Source organism: Opisthorchis viverrini (assembly GCF_000715545.1).
Source record: "Opisthorchis viverrini unplaced genomic scaffold opera_v5_53, whole genome shotgun sequence".
In the NCBI taxonomy this organism is placed as follows: domain Eukaryota; kingdom Metazoa; phylum Platyhelminthes; class Trematoda; order Opisthorchiida; family Opisthorchiidae; genus Opisthorchis; species Opisthorchis viverrini.
In genome coordinates, this window is record NW_008751710.1 from 846,979 (window position 1) to 857,796 (window position 10,818).

Here is a 10,818-nt window from a genome sequence, read left to right on the forward strand (position 1 = left end):
TGATAATCGGTTGGTGGACCAAAAAGTCGATATCACAACCGATTGCCTGAGATTATGGCGAGGTAACATTCATCAGCTGCACACCTCTGCTTCTTTCCACTCCACACAGCCACTCCGCGCCCATCCAAGACTATGCTGACGACTAATACAGTTGCTCGACGATCTCGAACAGCAATTGGGTCAAGTTTGATGAAGGACCTCAAAGTAGGTGCCTTCAACTCCTCGAAGACGGTGTATCCCAGGCAGCGGAGACGTTTAGCTGGTTCTCTTGCAACCCGATCATGATGAGCACATCTGGCGTCATGCATGATCCAGCAGGACTGCAAAATATGCACCAAACTCTCCGGTTGGCCACAGTTTCCACGACATAAGATCGTCTGGCCACCATGACCATGCCAAGCGTTTGTAAATCTTGGCCTGAGAAGATTGCATCGGAACTGGATAAATATCCCGGATGAATATCCCAGGAAACACTCGTTCTGGAAATACGAGCCATCGATTAGAAAGAGCCGAAGCGAACAACTGTTGTAAACCACGACCGTCAACGCTGTTGTGAGACCCCAATTAGCCACAAGCATCGTGAACTCGGATCGGAGGGCTGAGATCCTAAACAATCTTACCAAATGCGGAATCGTTGACCACATTGCGTCGTACTCAGCGTTGAATAGAAAGAGTTTTCCATATATACTCTCTGCTGCATCGGGATTGTTGCACTCAGACTTGGGTATGGAATTAGCTGATCAGGGTGTCCTTCGGTAGACGTATCCAGCCACGAATAGATTGCCTGATGTAGTTTGTCCAATCTTTTGAGCGTGTTCCGGTGGACTTGGCATAGCACTAGCGAATATGTCAGCCTCAGTATCAGGGAATTCCTCGTAACCTCCATTCTTTGATGTGGATTCAATGGGGCACGCGTCACTTCTTCGAGCAGTTTGAGCATGTGCTGTCGGTGGTTGATAACCATTTTCCCCTTGAATCTTAAGTGGATGCCCAAATATGTTACGGTGTCTGTCGGACCCAGAGGAGTGATGAGTTCTTAGGTGAAGCAAAATGGTTCGACTAAGACTGCTGTTGCCCGATGTTCCCCGTCCCCACAAATAACCATCACTTTCGTCTTCCGGGCGTTTATTTTCATGCCAGCTCTTCCCAACTCGACCACAGTAGCTTCAAGCTTCTCTTTAAGGCATGTCTGACTTTCTGCACACACGACCCAGTCGTCAGCAAAGGTGAACCATCTACTAAGGTGTCATGGAACTGGTATCCCAGTTGCGGCATCGAAAATCCAAGAACCTCATCCATTGCCATAATGAATAATGATGGAGAGAGTGGATCCCCTCGCCTCACACCTCCGTGTCAGTGAACTTCGGAACTGGGGAAAACTGCTACGGCATTCTCATAGGACTGTGCGATGTATCGAACTAGAGGTGATGGTGCTTCAAACGCCTCAGCTGATCTGACGATTGTGTCATGCGAAACCGAATCAAACGCTTTCGAGATATTAACAAACGCCAGGCTGAGGTTAGAAGCAGTCGCTGAAGAGTGACGAGGCAGGGCATGCAACAGCGATGTGGCTTCCAAACAGCCGTCTTGATGCAGAAATGCAAACTAGAGTGACGGCAGTTGCAATCTACGACTCAAGCGATCAACAAACACCTTATGGAAGCAACAAACAAGAGTGGATGACACGGAGATCGGTCTCAGGTGATCTGGTGAAGTTGGATTTGGGACCTTCGGAACTAGAGTAATAAGGGCTCGACACAGATGTGAGGGTCAACCCCCAGGCAATAAGTGTAAGTAGAAAGGCCAGAGAGCACGTTAGCATTGAACCGGCGTGAGCTTATCCAGGCTTGGGAACTAATTGCCTATAACCTGGATCGTACGACCGTCTTCCTCTCCTGTAATTGGCTCGATCAAGCTCCATTCGGTTGGTAGTACTCCGTGACTTGGCCGGCTATCCGCATGTTTTGGGGCTAAGAGCACCTGTTTGCAATACTGTTCGGCGTCCGGCGGTAGGCCGCAGTTACCTTTGACCCACAGAATACAACAGACGCTGCATCTCACCGTCTTTGGTGGTATAGCGTCTGGTTGGCGGCGCAGTTAGTTAGGCGGATCTGCTTTCGGTTGACTGGTATCCGATTGGCTAGCTGACGACGGCGTCGGGAACTGGCGAGCTTATGCAGGACGGTCATAGATATGCCAAGTTGACAGGTGACGCTGTGTGGTATACGTAGAATCCAAACCCGACTAAAGCTAACAGAATCCCTCTCCCCTGTACAACTAACGTAACACTAGCTGATCCACACAGACGGACGAAAGGCGCAGATGACCTTCAAGAGAGCTACTCTCATGAACCGAACTGGAAGAACTAGACCCAAATCCATGTAAGTTTCCCATCAACTTAACACTTGGTGACCCACCCTAACACATAAAATCTCTTGGCTGACACCTAATCGATATTTAGCTTTACTTAGCTGATTGGTTTTCCTCTCGCCTTAAATCTCGACCAACCTCGTGTCCTAGCAATTCAGCCTGACGAAGCTTTTGTGTCAAATGCAAAACGTTGCTCAGCCATTAATCTATCGATTTTTTCCAAATTTTTTCGAAAACCCAGGCCTGAAGGTTGGCTCCTCTTTGTGCAAAAAACTGTTTCGAAATCAATATGTGATTAGTAAAACCGAGTACTGTCTGTTTCTCAATAGAAAAGAATAATCAAGACAGAAACACCAGCAAATTGCCGGAGAGGTTCTTCTTGATTGTACTGCACTATATTACTATATTATTATATATATATTGTACAACATGGCTCTCAGCACACTTTCATATTCCGATTGTGCTGGATAGTGACACCGTTTGCTGGTGAGTACTTACCGTTTTTCTGTACCTGCACTCATCTTGGAGTACTGAGTTCATTTATGTATTTTTTAAAATTTTCTTCCAGCTTTCTAAAATGGCCAAGTTGTAGTTCCGTCAGATTTGTTTGTTCCCTGAGTACCCTTCTGGTTTTCTTCACGAAATTTGTCCAACGTCACCACTCTCGGTTTCTGGTTACTCATGAGCAGTATGCTACGTATGCTAATTTGAAGGGCTTCTGCTGAAGACGTTTGTCCACTTGGCCATTATGTGGAGAAAAGTGAGTGTATTGCAAACAACGGGACAATATTGAAAAGTCTTCCTATGACAGCCATTATTGTGACAAATCTTTACGAAAAACTGTGGATGCTGGTACCCTCGGTCGGGTTAGTGTGAAAACGTGTGCATGGGCAGCGAAATGGTGTATTTTGAAGCAGCTGAAACCCCACAGGTAATAAAACTGCTAAATTGGGGAAATCTATCCTGCTAATTCAATGGGATCCTGACGTCCGGACGTCCGATGAACTCTCACAACAAACAGCGCGTTGCATCTGCGAGTTCCTGTCCCTGTGTCATTCACGTGGCTGTGATCCAATAACTGCCCTTCCGCATTGACGCCATCAAGTGCCATTCTAAGCCATTGTTTAGCCAGTCACTGGTGCAGCGAATATATGTCATAATTGGTGGACAAAGTGGACGAAACTGTTTTCTGACTGTATATCGATTCTTTATTAGGCCAGCGAGCTCGTCAACTCGCTACTGCTGGATGTTTGCTCATTCTGGAGCTGGTGGCTCAAATATTTGGATGGGAAATAAAGGCCAAGATTTTAGCCAACTTCTTTGACAACACCCATGAAGTTGGAACTTGGAGAAGGTGATAAAAGTTGACTGGGGCTTAAAACAATGAAGCCTTTCATAACGGGTGGCATGCTGCTATTGGTGGTCATGTGACAACGAAGCGCAGATCACTTTCAACAGTACAGTTAAATCTGATCATCGTGACCCAGATGCTTTTAGTTTTGACGGATATCAGGGGCTTCTTTCAGTTGAACATGCACTTCACGAGGGCGAAGGGCTGACGGGCATAATGATGGGTCAAAATCTAACTGTCAACGTAATAACGCCTTACGTGACGATTGCGTGGCTACACATTGCCCCCCATGTGTTTTTTTTCAGAGGTCGTGTGCTACTAGCCATGGTGGATGGATACGAGACGCTGGAACCTTTTGCCGAAGACTGCTGAAATAAAAGCGCTAAAGAACAAATCTTTGTTGACTGGTTTTAGCTGGCCTACAAATATTAAAATTCGCCTTTTTACGAACAAAAAACGGTACAGGAGGTCTGGCAAAGTCGACAGATCAAAAGTTTGCGTGAACTCTATTTGCTATGACTGGATTCCAAGCGCCACCAAGTGTATCTATTCTCGAGTTTGGAGCACTATTGTGTCTAGTATTTTTTTGGAGCACAGTTTAATTTATACTAAAAATGACCGAATTTTTACTCACAGGATTGTAGCATGTCAAGGACGGGCTTTCAGACATGGCTTCCAGAGGTTTGTGGAGCAGCCAATCAAAGTCTTGAAACAGATGATTTACTCCAGAAAAATGTAATTTGACGGGTTAAAATCTGCTTTATATATCCTGGCGAAAAAAATAATGTAAGTTTCCAACGCTTCAACACTCGAAATCCTTCTAGAAGACAGACGAATATCTGCAACGTTATTAGGATAAATTTTGGTTCAATCTATGGGAGCTGTAGAGTGGAGAAGAAAAAAGTGAACGAAATCGGTCCTGTGCTTTGAATGTTTTCCTTGACTTTAATGAGTAGTGTGTTCCGTCAGAAAACTACATCGTACCAACTATATCGTACCAACTATATCGTACCAACTATATCGTACCAACTATATCGTACCAACTATATCGTACCAACTATATCGTACCAACTATATCGTACCAACTATATCGTACCAACTATATCGTACCAACTATATCGTACCAACTATATCGTACCAACTATATCGTACCAACTATATCGTACCAACTATATCGTACCAACTATATCGTACAAACTGAGAGCTGAGACGGTCTTCGTGCAGCAGAATTCATTTGGAGAATTCTATAAACCACGATTCAGGTAAGTTTCCCGGTGAAATAATGCGGAAATGAGTGTACCTGACGAACTTCGTACAACCTAGTTCAAGTATAACATGAGGTTGATGGAGACTCAGGGACTGAGCTTACTTGATGAGGCCTCAGAGGAAGGGCGAACCCCCGGGCGGGCACTCACCAATCTTATGAGCAGTGTATTTCGTCTTGACAAATTTGTTCAACGAAATCGATTGATGAATGATCGAAAATGAATAGAAGTTCCTAGTTGTCCTGAGGAACTGAACCAGTTTGTAATGCACTACCCATAATGTTGCTGAAAATTCGCCGACAGCAAACGACCGGTTTCGCTGTTTTCGGGGCTCATCAGGTAGGCGCAGGCTACGAGCTTCCGTCAACCTTATGTTCAACTTCAACCCAAATTGCGCTAAGGCAGCATATATACACTTATTTGCAAACTAATCTGGTTTTTTGAGAGACTCACCTGAAACCCAGCTGAATCTCCCGTTTGCACGCACATGCGGTTCGAGCCAAGACGCATGCGCCACCAACTGAAATCAATGCGTCCTGTGCATACCTAGGAGGGAATCCTAGAGTTATATACAAACGGTGGCCCGTATTTATCAAGTCAGATGGAGACGGCCAGACAGTTGTGACCCACAGTGCACGTGATCGGTTGTGGCCGGCGTTCTTCATAGGATGATATATAGGCAGCTGGTGCTGGCCGCGACTCAACTCAGTCTGCATAACAAAAGTTAGGGGTCTCAGACTCCCGAACGACGAATTATAAGGGTTTAGATATGTAGACAAAAAAGAAATAGTGTTCCAAACTAGGAAAACAAGGAGGCAATGTGAAAATCCAAGGTGAACATTGCAAGGTATCCACTGTTGAACAGGCTCCATCGAACATTGGGATAACACAGCTTGTGGTAGACAAACCAGTTCTGTCGAGAAAAAAAGTAATCATGTAAAGTTGTCCTGTCATATGTTTGGTTTATTTTCTCTTGTGTTACTCATCATCATCACCTTCAACAGCATGACAACAGTCCCACTTCAAGGGCTAGTCACCACTCTGCTTCCACCACTCTGAACTCTTGTGCTACGGGAAGCTGATATTCGGCTTTGTGGAAAATTTTCACCTAAGATCTTCCGAACAAGTGCATTCGCAAATTACACCAGTGTTAGCGAGGAACTCATTTGCAGTTAGCGACAAAGTAGGCGGCAGGTTACGACATCCTACGTAGTAACATTCGCATCTATTAGATCGGACCAAGCACATGTGCGAAAAGTTAAGCCCCGCCACTTTTTGCCAGTTCCAATTTAATGTAGGCACATAACCCTCACCTATTTTTGATGTGGACAATTTCTTATCTGCATCTAGGCTCATTTTGTGCAAAACCATTATCTCCGTTCGGACGTAAAACCTCGAATGAACTTTCTGACAAATTCAACTCTCGTTCATGACAAGGAGACGGCAATGTGTCTTTTTCAAGGCCACTGAATGAACGTTTATGCAACAGTCGCCACCTGATGACACTGTCAAGTGTCTCTGACAGGTAGAGGTGTAATGCCCGACAGTGTCAGTGTCGGTCTCCGAAAGGGAACTTGGCTGTAGCTGTCAAGGATAGAGTTTAGGACAGCAATTCTATTCATTTATTGCTGGTCCAAACATTTGGCGAAAATCAAATTCTGATCAGAGTAGTGATCTATTAGCCACACGATCGCTGTTCTTTGGAAGAATTTCCTTCGCGAAGTTTGCGCCTGGTGGCTTGTGCAGACACCAACAGTTATCGGTGGCCCAGGTCTACACGTCGAGATCGATGAAACGCTAGCATCAAGCCGTAAAAACCACACAGGGTGAGTCCCTCCCAGCAGTGGATCTTCCGAGGGATCAATTGGGAAGCTAAGGAGGTGTTCATGTGTGAAGTGCCAGATCGAACTGCGGCCACTTTGATGGACACAATCCAGGCCTGCATCGCTCCCGGCTCAATCACCTTCTCCGATGTGTGGACATCATACCAAGGAATTGAAACGACGATTGGCATGAATCATAGTCATGAAACGGTTAATCACACCGAAAACTTTGTGGAGCTCACACAAACCGCTGAATCTCTTTGGCAAGTCTACAAAATGCAGAATAAACGTCAATGCGGCATACACGGATCTCTAGTGAACAGCTACCTGTGTGAGTTCGTTTGGAGGCAAAGGTACCGGAAAACGGACCTTTTCATGCAAATTATTAATGACATGTCTCAATTTCACCCTCTTCAATAAAAACTAATAGTACAAATTTCATATCCTCTCTTTTCTAGTCTTTTTTGGGTGGTGGGGGCTAATACTTTGGCGGAGCTTATCTGGAAAAGCTCCTTCGATTGGTCTCGTGGATGTTTTCTGCAAAAAAGAGTCCAGACTAAAGCTCATTCAAAACCAGGTGCGTCCTTGCTATCACCATAATCCTACTGGATTCTTGTGACCGCTTATCACTGATCTCTGACAAAAGGGCAGAGTTGACTCCGTTTGTTTCATTTCATTTAAAGTAAACAATCCGACCGGGTCATCAAATTCCGGCAGCCGACTTTTCCAAGTATCGGCTGTCAGCATCTGGGAGTAAGAACGGATTTGTGCTGTACCAGTTCAAACAAAGTGTAAATATCTTGCATCCGGCGCTTCCGCACAAAGAAAGTGACATGTATTCAGCATGAAAAGTTAACATTACTCTTGATATGAAGGGCGAATGGTATGCTCCATGGTACAAGCGGAATCAATTCCGCTCACGTTCCAGAAAAAGATGACCAAAAGAGAATACCGCAACAGGAGATCTAAAATTTTTGTTTTTCTGTCAAGGCAAGAGGTATTTTCACGCGGTTCATTCAAATCTAGTTTTTATCCAGGCAAAATTTGAAAAACCACTGTTGCGGAACTGGCGTTATTTTGTCGGACGTAGTTAATCGCTTAGATGGGTTTCCTCAAACAAAGTCCACGGTCACGCTGTACACTGTTTTTTTTAATCTTTCGTTTGGCTGTTCGCTGACAATCCATGGAAGCCTTCTAAACGGATGATAAATTATTGATCCACATGTTACGGAAATATACTCACAGTACTTCCTTTCCCCCGGTCAAACTCTTTCCTTGTCTGAGCCTGCTGTTTACTGCGTCTATCTCATAGACTTGATATGATGCATTTGTAATCTCTCATGAACTTTTAACCCTTGACTTGTCGAACCAGTTTGGTCAGCCATTCTTTATGCGCGCTTTTTGACCATTTTGTGTTACCACGTGTTGTACTCAGACGTATGTGGCAAACTAAGATCGATTTGTAATCTTATTCGGGCTTTCTTTGGACTTGCACTACTTTGTGCAACGGTTTAGACGGGAACCCCCATAATTTGAGGTTTGTACCCGTTTTATTGCGTATTTTATAAATGTAGTAACGTATCTTTTGATAAATCTCAAGAATCCACAATTCCTGGCTTGTGATTTTGCGCGTCACTCAGTGAGCTTTCCTGAATACGTCGAAGTATTCTACACTCATGTTTTTAAAAGCGTCATGTACGAGAGATTCAGCTGGGTTTCAGGTCCAATGGCCAAATTGGCTTGCAAATGAGTGTAGTTCGCTAAGTTCGTGCAATTTGGGTCCAAGTAGAACATAAGTTGGACGGAAACTCGGGCCTACTTGCGCCTACTTGATGGGCCCCAAGAGGGGCAGAAACTCGGGCCTAGTTGCGCCTACTTGACGGGCCCCAAGAGGGGCAAAACCGATCGTGGGCTGTCGAAGTAGTCTCAGCAACCTAATCAGTAGAGTATTACGTCGATTCAAATGTTAGTTTGTTACCCGTCCTCTTCTGGACTGGAAACTGGTTGTGGTGTGAAACACATTTATGTGTTTTCTTTTGCTGCTAACCGGTGAACACCCGCTGACCATGTTTACTTCGAAATTCATTGCTGAAACATACAACAGATGTTCCCAAGGAGAATAAACTCCCGCTGAACCGGGCTCGCTTTTCCCCTCCGAGGAAATGGGCCCCCATTCAGCGTCGATGAATGCATGATACTGGATGGCTAAGCGCCGGCAAAACAAGAGATCGGCTAAACTATGTTTCGTTCCCAAAGGCTAGACAGGCACTACCTGGCCGGTTGTCCTCAATATGGCTTTACGCATCTGCACCAGCTGTTGTATTCTCAAGTGAAGTTTGCTCAAGCAACGGGGCTAAGTGAAAGCTAATCACTGTCGAACGGTCAAGTGTTCGAACAATGACCGAAAGATCGCGGGTTCAAACCTCTGTTTCGGAGTTTCGGGAGAGGAAACAGCTGCAAAGTGCTTCTCGGCTATTTAACGCAGATTTGCTTCACTGACAGGACGAAACATCAATTACTATTCACTGTCAAACTTTCTGGTAAAGGAGGTTGCCATGTGAACACGCTGAAAAAGTCCTCATAACAGAAGCAGAAGTAGAAATTACAACTCAATTTGATTTTCAAGGGAGACTCAGCCGAATCTCTCGTTTATGGTATTTTGCAACTGAATGCGCTGCACAAAAGCCGCCTCATGTTTCAGTTGGTACGATATTCGAGATATCGCAGTCTAATTTCAGTAGACTTATAAGTAGTTTCATTTATGAGAAGCGTCTTACGGATAAATTGAACGAATGCTTGAAAGGAAAGACGAGGAAGTAAATATGCAAGGATTTGATCCTTGATGTTCGCAAGAAAAACCCGCATAACAAACTGGAAAGCGTTATCAGCAGAGTTTGGAGTAATGAAGTGAACTTTTTATCAATGTTATTCGGTCAGGAATATTACTCCCCGACATGGGAGGTGGCTGTAAAAACTTTTGGTAATCCACGGCCGAATTCGCCCTTCTTCGGACTTAGCAATTGGATACAAATGCGTATTTTTATGAATTGCAAGGAACTCGCCAAAAACGCATCTGAACACCAAGTTGGTTTCAACGGAAGGCTGTGAAACTTAATACCAGCTTAAATGAATGTGCACCACAAAGCCACCCCATGTTGCATTAGGCGTGACATGCAAGATATTGCAGTACACCGACTAGATACAACATACTACTAATAAAGTGCTCGAAAATCAACCGACGGACCACGCTAGTCTGCTAGACAAAGTCTCTGCGTTCCCCCAGCCTCATGTTCTACTTGAACCTTAATCGCATGAAATTCGACAGGTATACTCATTCGCATATCGAGCCGGTTTTCAAGGAAACTCACCTGAAACCCAAAGGAATCTCTCGCTTGTGATATTCTTCAACTAAATTTGCTGCAGAGAGACCGCCTCATGTTTCAGTCGGAACAGTAATCGCGATATCGCACTGTGAGCATCAATCACAGTGTGTTTCAAGTCACTTTGTACAGATTTTTCGACGGTTGCCACTTTGACAATTAGTTGATGGGCTAATTTCATCCTCATATCCATCGCCAAATCTGGACGGCAGTTGAAATATTTGAGGAGTAAATGAACTGGGTAACGCATAAGGTTGGTTGAAACTCGAGGGATCCGCCTTCCTGGTGAGCCTGAATTGTACGGGTGAATCCAGTCGTGGGTTATCGAACGATTTGCAGTTACCTGATGTGTAGTGTGTTCTGTCTATGGAGTGTAGCGCGATATCTGGATATCGTTATAACTGAACCGTCACAAAAAGACTGGACCTTACCATGGTGTGACGGTTTGTGGACCTCATCGACCCATTGAGCTGTACTGGCGGGGGTCCCCGCGACACTCACAGAGTCTCTCACACCAGGGTGGTCAATGGTTAGAGATCTGGCGAACACAGTCTCCTGGCCCTCCAGGTTGGGGGTTGGGACATGTGGCGACTTGTTCCGTAGGAATGGTAATGCATTTGCATTTCCCG

The 10,818-nt window shown here is 44.9% G+C and overlaps 1 protein-coding gene across 1 annotated transcript in view; it reads right to left on the reverse strand.

Annotated features, from left to right (window-relative positions):
* Positions 1-740: 740 nt before the first annotated feature.
* T265_03671 (hypothetical protein) overlaps positions 741-10,818 on the reverse strand; it is a gene marked incomplete at both ends in the record, with an annotated part of 55,060 nt that continues 44,982 nt past the window's right edge. Inside the window, 2 exons of the mRNA XM_009168213.1 lie at positions 741-1,035; positions 5,440-5,532. Coding sequence (XP_009166477.1) covers positions 741-1,035; positions 5,440-5,532 — 388 coding nt within the window. The remainder of the gene's footprint in view (positions 1,036-5,439; positions 5,533-10,818) is intronic.